The sequence below is a fragment of the Prunus mume genome, linkage group LG2 (assembly GCF_029339155.1).
Source record: "Prunus mume cultivar Tortuosa linkage group LG2, ASM2933915v1, whole genome shotgun sequence".
In the NCBI taxonomy this organism is placed as follows: domain Eukaryota; kingdom Viridiplantae; phylum Streptophyta; class Magnoliopsida; order Rosales; family Rosaceae; genus Prunus; species Prunus mume.
In genome coordinates, this window is record NC_142699.1 from 30,465,310 (window position 1) to 30,485,732 (window position 20,423).

General features: G+C 37.4%; 2 protein-coding genes and 1 pseudogene across 2 annotated transcripts; 1 reads left to right on the plus strand and 2 right to left on the minus strand.

The window, feature by feature from the left end:
* Nucleotides 1-3,933: 3,933 nt before the first annotated feature.
* On the minus strand, nucleotides 3,934-7,765 carry LOC103323613 (TMV resistance protein N-like). The gene is given in 5 exon segments (XM_089044958.1): nucleotides 3,934-4,035; nucleotides 4,038-4,902; nucleotides 5,056-5,334; nucleotides 5,769-6,888; nucleotides 7,166-7,765. Coding segments are annotated over 5 exon segments (2,871 nt in total). The 5' UTR covers nucleotides 7,699-7,765; the 3' UTR covers nucleotides 3,934-3,961.
* Nucleotides 7,766-9,402: 1,637 nt separating this feature from the next.
* Nucleotides 9,403-10,638, plus strand: LOC148920023 (putative RNA helicase SDE3; annotated as a pseudogene).
* Nucleotides 10,639-10,996: 358 nt separating this feature from the next.
* LOC103323686 (transcription factor TCP7-like) lies at nucleotides 10,997-13,185 on the minus strand. The gene is made up of 2 exons (XM_089044959.1): nucleotides 12,072-13,185; nucleotides 10,997-11,242 (listed from the first exon to the last, which is right to left on the minus strand). Exon 1 carries the CDS (start codon nucleotides 12,994-12,996, stop codon nucleotides 12,154-12,156), a length of 843 nt encoding a protein of 280 aa, XP_088901085.1. The 5' UTR covers nucleotides 12,997-13,185; the 3' UTR covers nucleotides 10,997-11,242; nucleotides 12,072-12,153.
* Between the last annotated feature and the right edge of the window lie 7,238 nt (nucleotides 13,186-20,423).

Sequence of the window (20,423 nt, forward strand, 5' to 3'; positions counted from 1 at the left end):
TAGCAAACGAAATCAGATGATGCAAGAAGCTCATAGTTTTGCCATTTCAAATAGTATAGAAATCTCTTATGAAAGTGTTTGTCTTGCCGATGATAAACATAAAACCAGAGAAGAAAATGTGTCAGATTTTGACAATTTACCAATGATCGGTTTGAAGAAGAAAAAAGCCCAGGGCAGTTCCAAAATTGCCTCTCCTACTTCAACATCAAAGTTTATGCTCTTTCCTTTTCAATTCATTCATCTCATTAACGTATACATTACGTAATATTTCATTGTTCACAGCTTATTTCCCCACTCAATTTCTCTGTATTAAGTGGTATGGATATTTGATAACTTTAATAAATTTATAAATTTATTTACTCTTTTTTTTTATTAATTATTAAAATTTGCTTTTTTCGTATTTTTTTTGGAGCTCCCATATGAACTGACTTTCAATTACATTTTTCAAATTTGAAACATTGTTATTAAATGTTTTAAATGTAATTAACAAAACTATAACCTGTAGCATTTTATCTCTACCTTTATTCTACTTCCATAACATATAGCCGTTTATACATCGTTGCTACTTCAATAGCTTACTTCTCCATTAGATTATCTTACTTCTGTAACAAATTTTCTCATTAGGTCACTAGATCATCTTCTTTCTGTTTATAGGTTATTAGGTATTTTTAGATCATTTAAATTGTGGTTTGTGCAGCTTCTGTTGTTGGCCTTAATTCTATAACAACAGCCATTGTCTTTGCTCAAATTTTCTTATTTGTCGACACTGACACTTACCGTTTACCCCGTTTATACCAATGGAGAAGAAGGAACATCAACCAGCTACACAACAAATGCAGCAACCCTTGCAAGAAACATCAAAAAAGAAAAATCTATGTCCACTACCCATTAAAATATAGATAAATGTATGTACAAGTCTATTTGAATAATACGCAGCTTAAGTCTGCTCATATTTTGATGTTTTAATAGCTACTTGATATATTAAAATATGCATAATATTTTAACATAACAAGCAGCATATAAAACATGTTAGTTTATTTTTTACACCTTAAGGTTGCCAAACGAAGCATGATGACACTGTTTAGATCTCAATATATATATATATATAAAGGTTAAAATAAGCATGATGATACTGTTTAGATCTCAATATATATATATAGGGCTAATATTTTAACATAACAAGCAGCACAAATATCATCTTATTAATTTATCTATCTTATTAATTTATTTTTTGTAACTTAAACGTACTAAACTAAGCATGATGCCACTATTTAGATCTAAATATAGATATAAACAAAGCCATGTTTCCTACATATATTTACGGCTTTATACACATTTGACGTAATTTCAAAACCCGCAACATCGCGCGGGCGCCCTTTCTAGTTTTCTCTAAAATGAAAAATGTTTCAGGTGTGAATAAGGTGTGAAGCGTATGTTGTCTGCTTATCGACACGTGTCTGCATCTGTAGATATCGACCAGAATGTGACTTGCTTTGGGACAGGTGGTGGTCTCCACGTGGCTCTCTCATTTGAGTAATCTCATCACCAAATCATTGAAGTAGATTTCCTATTGAAATTTGTAACTTTGTAATTGACAGGATCATATTACCCAACCACAGCCCAGAAAACGGGATGGACGTCTCTCCACACTGTTGTTTTGGCAAGTGCTGTTGTTTTAACCGGCATTGGGGTATTGGTCTAATTCAAGGGTGAGTTAGGTGTGCAGGGCACGTGAGTTGTTAGTAGTGAGTTAGACAAATGTATAGAGTGTAATAGTACTGTAGCTTAAAAGATTAAGAAATACATAAATCAAGATTGCAATTTCTCTCTGCTTCTTCTTCCTCCATCAAGATTGATGGCTTGCTTAGTATGGTACAATTTCTTGAAATGGGGTCATAAACTCCAATGCTAATTGTTCACCCACAGCACTCGATTGATTAGTCCAAACAAAGGCGTCATGGCTCCGTCCTGCCTCATTATCAGTTTCCCCAAAAAAATCCAGATATGGTTCCACTGCTAATTGTTCATGTATAACACTAGTTTGATGAACCCCTGTCTTCTTCACTCTCACTAAATCAACATCATCAGGCCTTACAATAATGGAGACTTGGTCCCCGCCTTGCAAATGGAGCACATCGTTTGAAAATTGTCCCTGCCAAAAATAAACGTCTTCAGGTTCGTCGTTTGACAATCGTCTCCACCAAAACAAATAGGGTTCTGGTCTTCCGTATCTCGCAAATGCTATCTTGGTGTGCAAAGTAGTTTGTTTGGTAAGATTTCTAACGATAATGCAAATGCTATCAAGTACTGGGTTGTCTGAAGAATAAATGAAGCATATAGTCAACCCCTTTAAATCCCGACCCATGATTCTTTGAGGAACTTCAAAGAAGACGATATTGTCCACATCATTGACGAATTTGAACCACTCCGGAATATCATAAATTCCATTCAAAAAAATTCCACCAAATCCGCAAGAAGTCCATCTCTGCACACCAGAAGCAATACATTCTTATACATGCATGCATATACCATCACATGGGCAGTCAGATTGTGTGTGTGTGTGTGTGTGTGTGTGTGTGTGTGTGTGAGAGAGAGAGAGAGAGAGAGAGAGAGACCTGTAGGATGTTCCTAAAATCGGCAGTCAGATTGGTGCAGCCTTCCATATGAATCCTTGTCATGGAGTTTAATGACTTATCCAAGCTTGGAACCTCAGTGAGTTTGAACGAATCACTTAGATGCAATTCTTTCATATTCGACATTTTTGAAAAATCTGGAATTGTTTCCAAATTTGGGCAGACATTTGCTTTCAGAACATACAAATTGGCTGGTAAATCTGGGATTGCACGAAGAAATTCGCATGCATTTACACACAAGACCTTGAGCTTTGAAAGACCAGTGAGACTTGGTAGGCTACAAAAGAAATTGCGTCCAAGAAGCAGATGTTCTAAGGAAATTAGGCTACATAGATCCTTAGGGATTGCATCCTCAGTTAACCGCCAGTAGCCTGCAAGAGAGAACTCTATTATAGATGGAATTTCAAAATTCTCACCAGATAGATATAAAAGATGGAATTTCAAAATTCTCACCAGATAAAGATAAAATTCTCAACTTCTTCAATTTTACTATGGAAGATGGTATTTGTCTGACGGCTGTGTCATCTGCTTCCAAAATCGTCAATGATACCATGTCCCCTAAGCCATCAGCCAAGTCTTCAAAACTTGAACAACCATTAAGTAGTAGAGTTTCAATAGACTTGGATTTATAGAAATTCAGTGGGAGATCCTTTAGCATTCTGCAGCCTTCAAGATCTACCAAAGAAAGTCTTCCAAGATCCCCGATGTATGAGTGAACCTTAATCAACTCCTTACAACCTTTCAATATCAACTTCTCGAGATTTTGGAATTTTGAAAAGTCTGGTGATTTTGTTATGTGATTATCATCTTCGACATGAATGATGTCATCATCATTGACCTGATTTTGAGATGGGTGTCGTTCATACGCACAAAGATGGTATTCAATCATATTTTCGTTCATAAATTTGTCCCATACCAGACTAACACATGTTTTCTTCACCAAATTATAGTCTGCTATTATTTCAATCAAGACTTTATCACCATCTTGCAATTTGAGCTCGTCATTTGATAACTGTCCCTGCCAAAGATAAAAACCAGTACCATAACTTCGACAGTCAGGTATGATCCTGGCGTCAAGCTCAGTACCCTCGGTCATGTTTTTAATGCTAATACGACAACCGTATAAGCCTGAAGAGAGAACAAAGGATAAAGTTAACCCTTTCAAATTACGACCAACACTTTGAGGCACAGTGAAATAAACAATATCATCATCATGGGCAAAGTCGAACCAATCAGGAATATCATTTCCACTCAGAAAAATGCCACCATATCCGCAAGAAGTCCATCCCTATACCATGTAGAGCCAAATTTCTATAAGAAATACATTCTTATGCATGCATGTGTACATGTGCGTTGTATGTGATAGAAAGAGAAACACGTATGTGTGTGTTTGAGAGAGAGGAGGACTGACCTGTAGGATGTTCTTCCTAAAATCGGCAGTGAGTTTACTGCAGTTTTCCATATGAATCCTTGTCATGGAGTTTAATGACTTATCCAGGCCAGGAATCTCAATGAGTTTGCCCGAATTTCTTAGATACAATTCTCTTATATTTGACATTTCTGAAAACTCTGGCATTTTTTCCAATGCAATGCAGCCATATGCTTTTAAGACTTTCAAATTTGTTGGTAAATCTGGGATTGCACAAAGATTTATGCACTTATGTAAAGACAAATCTTGAAGCTGTGAAAGACAACTGAGGCTTGGTAGGCTGCAAAAGTCATTGTCGTTAAGATTTAAATATACTAAGGAAATTAAGCTACCGAGATCCTTGGGGAATGCATCATCAGTTAAACTGCAGTACGCAAGAGCTAAGTATCTTACAGAGCTTAAACTTTGCAATGAAGGAGGCAAAAGATTTGTTGATGGCGACCCTTCCACATCACATAAAGATAAAACTTTCAGTTTCTTCAATTTTAATATGGAAGATGGTATTTGTCTTATGGCTGTCCTGTTTGCTTCCAAAATTGTCAATGATACCATGTCCCCTAAGCCCTCAGCCAACTTTTCAAAACTTCGACAATTATTAAGTATAAGAGTTTCAATAGACTTCGATTTATAGAAATTCAGTGGGAGATCCTTAAGCATTTTGCAGTGTTGAAGATTTACCAAAGAAAGTCTTCCAAGATCCCCGATGGATGAGTGAACCTCAGACAAACTAGTACAAAATTGCAATATCAATTCCTCGAGATTTGGCAGTTTTGAAAAGTCTGGTGATTTTGTTAGCCTATAGGAACAATTGAGATTAAGGATTTTCAAATTCTGATGCAACTGTTACACAAAAACAAAATTAGAATGGAAATTAAATCCAAAAGGAAGGTCTCAGATACAGAAATTAAACCAAAATGAAGAGAAGGTGAAGTATAATATATGTATAGAACCAGAAGGAAAGACCCAACAACAACTAGGTTGAGATTATTATACCTTGCAATCCTTCCAAACTATTTTGAGTTTGCTATACTGCAGGTCTAAAGCAACCAGTTTTGGTTGCATAGGAAAGTCATCTGGCATGGACTCTAAAGGGAATCCATTCCAGCACAACCATATTAACTTTTTGGGAAAATCTTTGTACTCTCCAGTGAGCTCTACGTTGCTGAGTTGGAGTAACCTCAGTTTTTTCATGTTGGTAAATGCTTCTGCACTGAATCCAGCCTTGTCAGACCATGGGATATAAAGAGCAACTCCTTCAATTTCGTCAGTTCCCTGTTAACAAAAGATACCGAGTTAGAAAAATGATTTCCAAACATGAAAGTCCGTGTATGTATTAACCAAAAAGTATAATTAATAGTATTGGAGCAAGTTACGCCCTATAGTTTGTGTTTGCAATCAAAGCACATATATTTTGTTGGTTATGCCTAATTGAGCTTTGATCTTAGTGGATATAATATAAGAAATGGAAATGGAGTCTAGCGAAGTGAAAAATGGTCTAAACTTGCAGACTAAGGTCTCAGGTTCAAATTCGTATGGCACTTTGGTAGTGTGGATGTGTGAGAACCCCCTCTTTTACTTTGATTTAGCGCTTGTACTATAAAAAAAATTAAAGAAATGGAAAAGGACATTTTCATTTATTATAGACACGGGATACATATGCTTCTCTTGCATGATGCATTCTAAAACTTTACTTGAAAAGTACTTACAGATTTGTCTCTCAATACATCTGTTACGTCTTCAGGTCTTCTCAATCTACTAAATTTTTCAGGGTGACCGCAGGCATTTTCACGAACAATCTCTCTTCCCATGTCTCGAAGCAAATCATGCATCATCAGCTTGTTTTGCTCACTAACAGTTACAAGGCACCATTCAATGAGGATAGGGATTCCTAGCGTTGCAGAAAAGCCACATCCATCTAATATTTGTGTGACATAGTCCTTGTTCATTCCAATAAAGAAACAAGATATATCAAGGAATATATTTCTGTCTGTACGGTCAGGTAGCCCGTCAAAGCTTATTCTCAGTATTTTTGTAATTGCTTCATGAGGACTTCTTTCCAATCTCTCCAATTGGCTTTCCCATTCTAATGCGGTTCTTTTAATCAAAAAAGACCCTACAACTCGAAGTGCTAGTGGCAAGCCTTGACAGTAACGAATTACACGTCTTGAGAGGTCAAGGTATTCTTGATCAGGATAACCTCTTTTGAGGGCATGCCAACTAAAGAGCTCTAGAGCTTCTTTCTCATCCATTTCTTGAGCCACATATGTGCTATCCACTCCAACTTGCTCTAGCAAATGTTTATTTCTTGTTGTTATAAGAATTCTACTTCCAGGACCAAACCAGTCATGAGCTCCAGCTATCGCTTTTAGTTGCTGTAGATCATCTGCATCATCAATTATGACAAGTAATGTTTTACAGCAAAGTCTTTCTTTTATCACAGTGATCCCTACATCAACAGAGCCAACCTTTATGCCCCCGTTTTTCAAGATATCATTTAGAAGTTGTTCTTGCAAACCAACCAGACCATTAATGGGTTGGTGTGCAATTACTTCCCTCACGTTTGCAAGGAAACTCCTACCCTCAAAGATACGTTCAAATTTGTTATAAATGGTTTTGGCAAGCGTTGTTTTTCCAATGCCACCCATCCCCAAGATACCAATCATGCGAACAACATCCTTAGAACCTGAATTTTCAATATCAATCATGCGAACAACATCGTTCAGCCGAGAAGTAATTCCAACAACGTGTTCAATGTCTAATTGGTATTTGCTGTACAACTGTTTATTAACCACCCCAAGAATTTTGTTGATAAACTTTGCTTCATGCCTGGCAATTAAGCACAGAAGCAGAACTACGAATCATTCGATGTGGAACAAACTACAAGGTTAAATTGAATCCCTAACTTAATAATTTAGAATGACCAAATTATTTTCTTCTTTTATACTAAGATATAATTAACAATTAAGATTGGGATTTAACATTATCAAATAAGAAAGAATGCATGGTTAAAACATAGTTGGAAAAACAAAAACAAAAAGGACAGAAAACATATGGTTGTCAAGTAAGGAGATGATAATCCAAGGAACAAGAAATTAGTAATTACCCATCAGCATTTTTAAGATCTTCCCCACACAAATCTGCAGCTTGAATGAGAGCATTTCTCCACCGCTGTACCTTTTCTCTCTCATGTTTACCTTCACAGATGCCCGCTTCATGTTTCTCAAATGCTTGTGCAAAACTACCAGTGTGTTTCCGGACATCTGAAGCCTCAACATTATAGAATAATGGAATAACCTTTTGCCTCAATCTTTCTCTACACTCCATGACCTTCACCAGCTCATCAAGACACCAACTGGACTCGGCATACCTCTTGGAGAAGACAATTATGGAGATCATGGACCCATCGATTGCCTGCTCCAGTTGGGTTTTTATAAATTCCGCTCTTTCTAGCTCGTTGTCGTCAAGAAAGGCGCGGATTCCGTCATCAGATAATGCGGCGTGGAGGTGGCCTGTGAAGCCCTTGCGTGTGTCTTCACCTCTGAAGCTCAAGAACACTTGGTACATACAACGTTTTGACGAGGATGAAGAGGAGGCTTCATGGGCTTTCCTGGCATCCATTAATTGATACTGGTTCATATCAGACCAACAACAAATTATACACAAGTTGGCCTTCCGATCCGACTTGAGCAGAAGATGTCCTCTCATAATTAATTATTATTTTCTGGGGAGTGGTGTGGCCTTGAGCAGCAGATGAATATGTTACTGAACTACCCAAAGTAGGCCTCGTCAATGGGCCGGTATGCGCTAGCTCGGTCCAAATTTAATAGGCTTGAACCGGACTTCAAAGATGAGAGAAAAAATAACTAGTTGGGCGGGGTTGGGGTTTTTTTTTTTGACAAATTCAAAACTCAAGCCTAGCCTATGGGTCGGGCTTAAAAAAGCCCATCGGGTTAAGCTCAACGGACCAGGCCTAAATGGGCCTACTTTCTTTTGTCTTTTTTTTTAAAATTTTTTTTTTTGTCAATTCTTTATTTATTTATTTATTTTCTATGTTTTGGTGTGTTTCTATGTTTCCTTTTTTATTGATTTATCATAGTTCTCTATTTACATTTATCTATATGTTTATGTCTCCATTTTTTTTCTTTGTTCATAACTTCATAGTTCTTTTTTTTTTCCATAAATATAAAGATATAGTTACACAATTGCCATATTAATAAAATCATATTTTATCCCATACTTCATTTTTTTAGTTCTTAAAATGATAATAGATAATGATTTTCTCCATCTTTCATTTAACTTGGATTTTTTTAATATTTATTTATTTATATGTATGTGAGCCTGTGGGCCGGGCTTTTATGGGCGGGCCCGATTGGGCTTTCTCGAGCTCAAATGAGTCGGGCCTATGAGCCGTGTCGGGCTTTGGACATCCAAGCCCAAACCCGGCCCACTATATAACAGATCGGGCTTTTTCTCAATAGGCCAGCCGGCCCCCATTGTCCCATGGGCTCGCGGGCATAATGATGACCCCTAACCCAAAGTCAAGGTTAAGGTCAAGGTCCTCAAATTAGTCATGAGTTTTATTATTATTATTTGTAATAATATGGTATCCGAGCTCTGATTGCAGGTGGTCGTGAATCTGAAACACTCCAATCCCTCATTTCTACTTCTTTAATAGTTTGCAGGGTGGGACTGCACTTTTATGTTTCCCTCTGGCTGCACGAGAGGGAGGAGGGTGTTAGCTCGATATGCATTGTTAGCTAATTTCCTAATAGCTTTAGCTTTAGGTTGATATTCTGTTTAATCAGAATAGAAGTAGAGGTGTCCAAAAGATTCTTGTAAACGTTTCTTTTCCACATGGAGACAAGGACCCAAACAACTTGGAAACTATTGCAACTGAATATTGATGACACAATATCAAAACAACTATCCAAAAATACAAAATATTATTTGGAAATTTTGCATATATTAAATGTGGTAGATTTGAGGTTTAGATAACTTGCACCTGTTAGATATCCAATTGTTGCAAATCAAAATTGAAGACAGAATATTTTAGAATCTGTTTAAACAAAATACAGGCATAGTTTCAGTTGCAATCAGCTTTGTGCTTAAGAGCTTTTTCCCCTATGAGTGGTGGTATGAATGATGGATTATAGAATGTTGTGATAGATAGAACAATTTTATCTCCTCAATCCTGCATGCTGGCTTTGAAGAAAAACTTATGTTGTTATTTTGAATCAGAAATGGCCTCATTTCGATTTGGAGAATGTGACATTGGCGTTGCATGAAGCAGCAATTCACAAAAAACCAGATAAGGAAGAGAAAACCTCTGTAGCTTTTGAGATGGATTCTTTTCCTGAGAATCGCCCATTCCTTTTATCGAGAGACCTAGTCTATGTACGACCATCGGGTAAAAATGTTGTGCGGTTTCAGGTAAACTCTCAACATCCACCAACATACGCTTACATGTTAAAATTATCAACATTATTATAACGATCTTACATGTTGTACAGGGCTTTATATATCTCGTTGTCTGGAGCAGTCTTGTAAGTTGTTCTCATTCAATAGAATCTATTTGAAACGAGCTCATCAAGCAGTTCAATATGCATCAGATGCTTTGTTTCAGAACTTCCTCTTTCCCGATTGTGTTTCCCGTACAAGCATTCCAACTGCACGAGCGCTGCTCTCTGCCTGTCATAAACTTGATGCTGATCAATTATCTGCAGTTCGCCATATTTTAAGCATTCAGGGCTCACCACCTTACTTGGTGGCTGGCCGGCTATGTGTTGAAAGAAACGCTTTTAGGCCATCCAAAACTGGAGTGGTGGTTTGTGAAGCAGTGCACTAGTTATGTCAAATGTCAACAGAAAATAGGATTCTTATATGTGCTCATAATAACCACTGTTGGGATGTGCTCATGACATGAGGAGCTTGTTGAAAGTGATTCCAGAGTCAGATATGTTTCGAACCAATGCTGCATTCCGTGAGATAGATGGGGTACCTGAAGACATCCTCCCATCATGCCTTTACAAAGAGCCTTATTTCTCTTGTCCTCCAACTGAGGAGCTTAAAAAATTCAGGGTGATTTTCTCGACTTTCACGAGTAACTTTCAGCTACATGACAAAGGCCTAAATGCAGGACATTTCAGTCATATTTTTCTGGTGGATGCTAAGTCTGCTATCGAGCCAGAAACAGTGGTGGCCCTGACTAATTTTGCAGACAAGAAATCTACTGTTATAGTTACCGGTGAATGAGGAAACCGTTCACATTGGGTTCAAGCTGACATTGCAAGGGAAAAGGGGTTGAAGATTTCGTACTTCGAAAGACTTTTCAAGTCAATGCCATATAGAATCCTCAGTCCAATGTTCATCACACAATTGGATCTGCATAGCAAGAGTTTGCCATTTGCCATCAAATGTATATATTTTCATACTATTGAATGTTCTGCAGATGATTTCTCATTTGGTAAGCTTAAAACCATTTTATTAAATGCCATGGTTTTTGAAATAAGCCATTGCTGTGGCTTCCGCCCTTTTCAATACCATACTTGCATGACCAATTTGATTGTTTGCTTTTAAAATTTCTTGGTTCTCTTTTAGGGTAGCGAAGCGTGATGTTTGGTGGCTCTAGAGATTGTTGTTACTTCCGACTGTTCTTCAACTTGGATAAATTTTGATTCCAGAATATGGGGGGTGCAGTTGAAGAACCTGTTGCAACTTAGCAGACCCAACTTTAAGGAAAATCCTCGTCTCAACTAAACATTTCTCTGCAGATCGAAGTTATGTTTCGATTCCAAACGACAAGCCTTGCTCCTCCGGTAAAGATAAGTAATAGTATTTTCTATTTTGCAGTTAAACTCAACAGCTGAAATCTGGTGAAATTTGAAACAAGCAAATTGCAAGTATCAACACTTCTGCCTTGCTACATCACACAGCATTAGGGTTTCAATATGATGGATCACTTTGATTTTATTGTCAGATGGAAGCATCGGTTCCGAAAATCTAATTGAACAGCACACCATGAAAACCAGTACTTCAACATGAACTGTGACTTCAATATATATTAACAAACATTAACAAAAACCATCTAACCCCATGTTGTAGGAGATAACTGCTTCAATTTTGCTTGCATAATTGACCCAACTTCATCCAACATGCTTTTTCCTTTTTACAGGCAACAAACCTGCATGTTAAAATCAAGAAATTTGTTATCAGAAGAGTATAGCAAAACAATAAAAAGAACAATCTTAGTGTCACGAAAATTATTCAGCTCCCACACTGAATGAACTACAGTTGCCACACACACCAAGCATCAGAAAACTGATTCAGTTTCCAGTTTAGTGTAGTGTGCTGCTCCCCAGATGGGAGTGGTATTGGCCATCCAACAGTTGGAAAGTGCAGCAAAAACGGAAAGTTGCTGCGAAGGGGGAGAAGTCGAACCCCTGTTCAAGTCCAGGAGAATACCATTGCCAAGAAAAATGTTATGCATAAGTCGAGAGAATTTGTAAAATGACCCATCAACAACCCTAGCAGGAATGCAATGCAAACCCAGCTCAACCCAATTCTAAGCCTTAAAACGTCATAATGGGATATGAAACACAAATTAAGATCAATTGGGGTTATTGACAAATGGAACGAGAATTGGAATAAATATTTTCATAGAATTAAACTTCTGGGAAAGCCATTCCAATTACAACAGCAAAACCTTCAACTAAAACCCTAATTCTTCTTCTTCTTCTTCTTCTTCTTCTTCTTCATTCTCTCTCCTCCTCCTCCAACAAAACCCCCCAAATCTAAAACAATTTGAACCCTAAAAAACCCTAATTTGAATACATTGCTTCAAATTCACAAATTTGCACAAACCCCTTATTCTTCTTCTTCCAGCCAGCCAAAGCTAGTTAAATTCTAACCTTAAAAATCAACTACAAGAAATTTAATCAAAATCAAAAGAACTTCAACTCCCTCACCTCTCCCCTAAAACACACAACAAAAAAAGCAAAACAGAGACATACACATATTTTATATATACCAACAAAGCACACCACCACCAGCACGAACCAACCACCAGAAACCGACGGTCTATAATCCGGGTCTTCAACGCGGGTCGTCTTCTCTCCGACCAGAATTCCCGTGCCCGCCCGACAAAGAAGCCAACAAATTGAGATGTCCTGGAAGGTAATTTCCCACTCTGGCCGCTGAGGCCTCGCCCATCGGCTGTTGCTGTAAGAACAACGAATGCTGCTGCTGCTGCTGGTGTTGCTGGTGGGAAACCGCCGACTGGGCCATCATCTCCGGCGGCGGCGTGGCAGCGAAGCTCCAGACCTGCCCGAAGTGCGGGGCCCAGAAGCCGCCAGGACCCCCCGCAGTGGGGCCAAGCATGGAGGCCATGGAGTGGCCGACGACGGAGACGGCTCCGTCGTTGGCGTGGTCGGAGGGGTCCTTGGCGTCGTGGCTGTGGTTGTGGTTGCCGTTGTCGTCGTCGTGGGCCCCGCGGACGCGCTTGCCGAGTATGAAGGGGGTGGGGCCGCCGAGGAGGTGAGGCTTGTGGTCGGAGGTGGTGGTGGAAGAGGGAGCGGAGGAGGAGGGGGCGCCGCCGCGGAGGGAGACGGAGACGGTGGAGAAGGAGGCGGGGGTGGTGCCGGTTCCGGTGGCAGCGATGATTGAGGGCTCGGCCTGGCGGAGGAGCCACTCGATGGTCTGGCCGTCGGACTTGTGGCCGAGCTCACGTGTGAGCTGGAACACACGTGCGGCGCATATGATGGGCATGCGGATGCGACGGCCTCTCCCGTCGACCTTGCTGTGGCGGTCCTTCGAAGGCGGCTTCTTCACGGCCAATACGCCGTTACTAGACGGCCTCTGCGACGCCTGCTGCTCCACCATCCCTCCTCCTCCGCCGCCGTTAGTGAGCTCGTTATTGGGCGCTTCGGAATTAGACATGGAAGAAATTGACGGTATTTAGCTGGGTTTAGGGTACACACAGAGTGTGTACGTTTTGTTTGCTTGGTGTGGAAATTGTAGAGAGAGAGAGAGAGAAGGGGCCTGTTTGAGTTATGGAGGTTTTTGGGGGAAGAGAGAGAGAAAGAGTGAGGGAGGGAGGTGAGGGGGCTGGGCTGAGGGAAACAGAGCTCTCTCTAATGATTGAGCTTCCAGACAGGAGCTGGTGGAGACAGAGGAGGGCACATGGGGTGGTGGCCCCCACTCCATACAAGCATTCTTCACCTTGACACTTCTTCCTCACTGTGTGAAACACGCGCAACCCCAAAACAAAACAAAACAATTTAAATATTTTTATTTAAACATATAATTTTGCCTTATCAGTCAACAATTGGTCAAAATTGGATTTTTCAGCTGGTTAGTAAAATCACGAGCCTTAAGCCTTGTTATTCAAGCGAGGGTATTGAACGGTGTCGTGTCGGGTGGCGGAGGTTTATGAAACGGCGACGTAGAGGTTCTTCTCCTGGGCTTGGCTTGAGGACGGTGGGTGATTGGCTGTGGGGATGACGACGTTTTTGTGTTCGAGTCTCTGCTGCTGCTCTGATTTGCTGAGTACTTGCTACTTCAATTTTTCCTCACTTCAATTCAAATTTGCAAGTAATAAGGAAGACCATAGTAGCAACAGTAATGAATCCCCTACGGGCTACAGCTTAGCTCCATTTAATACTACCATATCTATATATTACCCATACTTACAACGTGGGTCCATAAAAATGAATGCACACAGTATTAATGCAAAAGGATTGTTTCCCTTTTCCAAAACCATGGCATCAAAATCTTTGTGCATTCCGTAAACGTAAGTTAAGTTAGTTAATCAAAGTTAACGCATCCATTCTTTTGTACTAAAGTTGAAATTCATTCTGCCTATATTAGAACAATTTAGAATATCATCGTTGTCAAAAAATAATATTTTATTTATTGATTCCATCGATTCTTATACGACTAAATACATTACCAAATAAAAATACTATCAAACAAAAGTGTTATTGCAAAAAAAAGAAAAAAAACACCAATGAAATTGTCAAATTACATATAATATACTTGAAAAAATTTGAGTATATTTCTGTGAAAAATAAGAATAAATAAAATATATTGTGGATGATATGGAAACTCAAGTCACAAATCGGCCTACATGTAGCTCAATAACACTTTAGGGAGAAGGTGACATATATGTTGGCTGATGAGATACAAGCATAACATGGCCTTGCAATAAATCAAAGGAAAAAGAGCCCCACCGCACATACTTTCTACTTTCTATTTCTAGTACATTTTCTAACTAACCCCGCCTACAAATCAATATATAATCGACCTTTGAATTTTGTAGGAAAACTCTGCGCCTTCTTTAAAAATAGCCCACCTTCTACACAATAACAAATGCTCAATGCTCAGCCTATTTTATTATATTCAAACTGTAAGAAATTCCAAGAATTTGGTTCCTAGAGATTGACTAGTTTCCTTTATGAAAAGCCTGAATTTTATGGCATACTTTTTTTTTTTTTTAATAGAAATAGGGATACATTGCATTGGGGATGGGGCACTTTTCCTGGAATTCGAACAGATAACCAGGGGAAAGGGGGAGGGACCTCACCACTAAGGTAAACCCCTCGATCATGGCACACTCACTTAGTTCCATTAGTCAGCCGACATTTTTAATGATTGGTTCAAATCTAAAAGCCTCAGCTGGATTTAGCTTGTAAACAATCATTAATCAAGCTTCCTACCCTACTAACCCACATATATCAATAACAACCAACAACAACAAGTATATAACCTCTAAGCCAATAACCCATCTATTATTAGGCCATAAGTTGCCAAGGCCAACGCCTTTGAGGATGCTCCTATCTGTCTAATCATTCTCAGGCCTAATGTCACGTTGAAGAGGCAAACTTCCTTCAAGGGCACATTTTAAATTTTTCTATAATGCGAATTAATTGAAGCACGTTTGGAGCTGCTATGTCGACGAATTCACGTCACTCTAATACGGGATAAAAATTAATTTATAATTTTATTCGATTGTATTCTTACCAAATGAGAATCCATACCAAAATTGTATACCCTTCACTTGAAGTCATCAAAACTTGTTTCATATGTTGGCAGTTTCCTTGTCATTTAAGCTGTCGTCATTGACAATTATAAAAATAAACTAAAAAAACATTTTTGTTTTCTCTTTGCCTTAAATTTGTAAAAAATCTAATTAGCGTGGAAAACGTGTTGCGCGGGAAGACGTGATGTGCACTGTCTCAACAGGGGCGCGTGGAGGAGAGAGCTATCGTGGCTTTAATGAGGTCAGTAGAGAGAGAGTGAGTAAGTCGAGTGGTACAAAATGGACACATAGACTGACATAAGGCAGTGTTTTTATTTACGTAATTTGCCACTTTGGTAGTTCTGAAATTCAACTTCAAATTTTATAATTTTAAAAATAATTTTTATATTAAAAGGAAACCCTTCTCTTCTATTCTATTGCGACAATGATGAGGCAGACGAATGTTTGGGAATATGATATACACAATAATTCACGCCCTTGGTTCTTGGATTCTAAACCCTAGAGATCCAACGGTGGAAAGTTGTTGTATCTTTTGAATTCTTGAGCTCATCTACTCCGGATTCAAACCCTTGTGTGAAGAAAGTCAAGGCCATGCGTTATGAATTAGAAAAATGTTTGATGTCTGCATTATGGAGATTAATTAAGAGGATGATGTTGTTTGCTGGTGATTGTGTATGCCTTAATTATTTGGAGAATTGGGTTTGGGTTGGATGTCTCTTCTTCTGACTTTAGAACATGATCTTTTATTGGACGATCTAGCATGTTATGTTGTGATCACTTTTAATTTTAACAAGAGGTATGTACATACACCAATAAAACGGTTCAAATTTAATTTGGTTTAGATCTCGAGCTAATAGTAGATTAGTCGAACCAAATCAATTCATTTAGCGATTCACTTCATAATCGATTGAGCAAATATTGTATGTATTGCAAATTAAATATGAGTTGATTCGTACTTCATACCAAGGAATACATAGAGAGATTTTGAAAGAGAGTTGTTTGGTGAATGCAAAATGTTTGTTGAATTGAAACACACTTATAACGGGAATTGATCACCCGCCCGCGATTAGCTCTAGCATAACTCAATTAGATCGGTATGTAATATATGATATGTTTTTTTTCTTTTCATTTTTTTCTAATTGTGTGTCAATATAAATTATCAATGTTCCTTTTGTCATTAAAATATGAATTCATTGGTAAGAAATCATAGAAAATTTTCGGCAACCAACTAACTATTAATCGAGTGGTATTTCCCGCTTTTTTTAAAAGAGGTGTCATTACACAAGCTAGAAAAACATTACAGAACCCAAATCTACAAATTGAAGTAAGCCCTTTATGGATGGACCAGAAGAAAAGAAGTAAACCCTAGGCTATATGATTTCACCAAAGAAAAAAACAAAGTAACCCTATATGAGGACAAAAATGATGACTAGTTACTGCCTCTGCTGCCACTGCAGAGACTGGAGTACGTGCTGCCCAAATCATCAAAACCCTAAACCCTAAAAACACTCACTCACAAATTTCATAAAACCTAGATCTAATCTCAAATCGCAAGAAAAAGTAAAAAGCTCCAAAGTCCAAAATCTGCAGCAAACCAAAATGATCAGGAGTCTCTCAGATGAAACATTAAAAAGGAAAATAAAATAAACGAGCAATTTTAAGAAAACCTCCCAGAATTCTGTGATGTTACGATTCTGCCAGATTTCAACCCCCCTCAAAAAAACCAACTCAGTTGTACGTTGTATGGCAGCTGGCTTGGCAGCAGAACACCAGTTGGCACTATCTACCCAGATTTATTATTTACATGGGCCCATGTGGGCCTCAAACTTAAATAATTTAAAACTTGTGACTTTTTTTTAAAGTACAAATTATAGTCTAAACTATCAAAGAAAACTTATCTATAACGGAAATAAGATTATTTTGCTATCCCTAACTAATAATATAATAAAATGTGAAAAAATTATCTTATGTGTCATTGCATTATTAGTAGAGATAGCAAAAGTGATATTCCTATTGCAGATACGAGTTTCTTGAAATGAGATTTCTCACACACTCACAAATTATGATACCGTGAGGATTGGAACTTGAGACCTTTGATTTGTAAGTCAAGATTATTTTTAATCAGACTAGATATTATTATCAAAATTATGACTAATTTATTAATTAACTCTGTATACGTAAATGTGGATAAAGTCAGTTCACCAGTTTTCTCATTCTTTTCACGAGTTGGATCTCCTTTACACACTCGCATAGCCGCACATAGCTGTGTAAATGATTTGGATTTGGATAGATTAATAGCACTAGTACTATTTTCTTCCTCGTAAGTGGCAGTGTATTTTTTTATTAATATTTTTTGACCAATCCGAAGGTCTTGGATTATTTTGCCCCACAACAAAGACGCCCGTAACACGGTTTCTAACTTTCCACAATGTAAAAGTACAGAACAAAAGATTTTTTTTTTTTATTATTAAAACAAAAAACAAAAAAAACAAACCACTATCGCACACACGAGGGCATATATTCCGTATCCTAATAACGCGTTCATGTGCTGCTTTTGATTAATTAATCCTCAATTATTATGATTAATTATGCCCTAATTATATCTTTTTGTCTAACCACTACATTATAATATTATTATACTGGTCATTATTATATAATCCCCAATTGGGGTTTTGATAATTTTAATTAAATCGAATTTTGACGTATGAATGATGGAACATTCCTCTCTAAGCCCATGATAGTAGTTGTGGTTGATCAGATCATGATCTTATTAGTTTATTATTTATGCAAGAATTAATGATTATAAAAAATTAAAAATAAAAGTTTTCAAAAACACATGTTCCTGGAATTTGGGGTTTTGTGTTTGTTTATATTTGGTATGGGGTGGCCCTCCCCAATGGGCAATAACCTAATTTCAACGATATCTTTCTTGCACTTTGCTTGGTTGAATTTTATTTACAAGTGAAATTATAAACAAAACAACATAAATAAATAAATAAAACATAAAAACAAAGGAGGACTTCGAGCAACCGACTAGCCTTTGGTTTAATGATATTTATTTCCAGTTGGTTGAAGGAGGTCTCATGTTCGACTCATTAATTTTGAGTATATTGATTAATTATAAAAGTATCGTGTAAATATCTTGTTGTTTGTCGAAGAAATGGACGTCGAGCATGATTTCTTATTTCTCTCCTTCCCGCCTCTTTATTTTTCCCTCTCTTTTTGGTGTTGTTCCCGCCATTTTTGGATAGAAAGAAAAAAACAGCAAAATTTGCATGAGATCATGAAATGCTTAAGATCTGCAATGGTAATGAAATTGTATATATACCCTTTATTTTATATTATTAGAAGATCTTTTTTGTTTTTTTGTTAATCATGTATAAACAATATGAAAATGTTACACCACCTTAGTACTTAAAACAATTTTAATAATAGATTTAAAACAAAGAATAATAGAGCCATTGAGGTTAGCTCAAGTGGTAAAGGATGGTGGGGTAATGAACTAAGATTAAGATATGCAAAGAGTTTTATTTCTTCCGGTACAACAAAGAAAACGAAAGTCAACAGGTAGTTACGTATTAACAAGAACTTGTTTTAATTGTAGATCATATTCGAACGACTGCTTCAAATACAATATCATGAAATTAAGTAAGTCCACATACAATGTAAGAACTTTCCCATTTAGACCTAACATCTCTTTAAATTTAAAGTGTATGCTCCCACATTAGCCATACTATTTGTCTCTCGTACTCTAGTTTTTTTTTTTTTTTTTTACTTTAATAACTTTCATCACATTGCACACGCAACATATATGTACGATACATCTTGACATAAATTCATGGCTGCATATAACTAAGCCAGACAGTAGAAAAGGTAACTCTATATGGTGACAAGCCTCCCAAAATAGAACTTGAGAGAAGTGAATTCATTTGTGCACATGCACACTTGATTGTGTTTAGTTTTCGTAATTAAGTAACTAATCAAGTGCGTACATATAGCTAATTTGATTGACGATGGAAGATGATGAACCATTAATTATATGGGCCCAGACCAAATGATCCAAGAACAGCAAACTCATCATGCATGTGATATTCCCTGACGGGTCTCCATCTACTGATCATAATTTTGTATCTCAGTTTGTGGAGAAATTTCAAAATGACCCCAACCAAACTATTGCATATATATGTACACGGACAGGGAACATCCAAATAGGATATTTTGGGTTATATATGGACCATATGGTTGACTCCTAAGTTAATTTTGGGTCCTCTATTTGACTCATCTCCGTTGGGGTAAATTTTTTTAGACTATGCCATTCATGCACTCTAGAGTCAAAATCCAAATTAAGTTCATGTTTGACTCTTTTTCGACGGTTATACACTCTTATGTAGAGTAGTTATTTCTGCAACCGAGGTCAATTGTTTAGAATAATTATGGACAATCGGCCAAGAAAATATTTCTAACATATAAAATAAAATACGTATCTTTACCCTTTTTCTGATTTGATTTGATGATTAATCTGGTTTTCCGTAACATTGAAGTGAAGTTGTTCATTTGAAAAAGGAATAAAACGAGATTTTTCCCCACAAAAGTGGAAGCAAAAACTGTAAAAGGCGTCTCAAAATAGGTCATGCATGTGAGCAGACTCTAGTTGACCTTATCTGGATTCACCAGTCAGGAGACTGATGACAGGACCTGAAAATCCATAAATTATAATAATAAATTTAAATATATTTTTAGCTGTTTTAAAAAGAAACAAAGGGCCACAAATGACATGAGGCTCCAAATTGTCCAACAATCAAACAGCTGGAGCCCATCTCAACCATTTTTGGAATTATTTATTTCATGGAAAACGACTTCTGAAAAAGCTTGAACAAATTTTTTTTTTTTTAGTTTAATTTTAAAAAAGGATATTATTATTATGCAGTTCTTTCTTTTCAGTACAAGCATTAGTTTAAATTACAAGAAAGAATTTCACACACACACAACTATAATACCATGGAATTGAACTTGAGATATCTAACATGCAAGTCAAGGCTCTTTTCTACTAAATTATGCAGTCTTTAATTTCGAACAGAAAGATTCAAAAGGTCACCAGCACAAAGAAAATTTTCTAGAGAGGAGCCAACCATAATGTGCCACACTTCTAGACTCTTCATTAAATTATTGGTTCAACTTTTTTCCTTTTTCACAAAATAAAAAAACTTTTCAAAAGCATGATGGTTGTGAATTCAATGATGTCATTTGCGGAAAGGTTTATGCACTAATCAACGCCCCTCCAGGTCAAGTTACAATCTATTAGCTTTGATGAAACTTGTCTTGGATT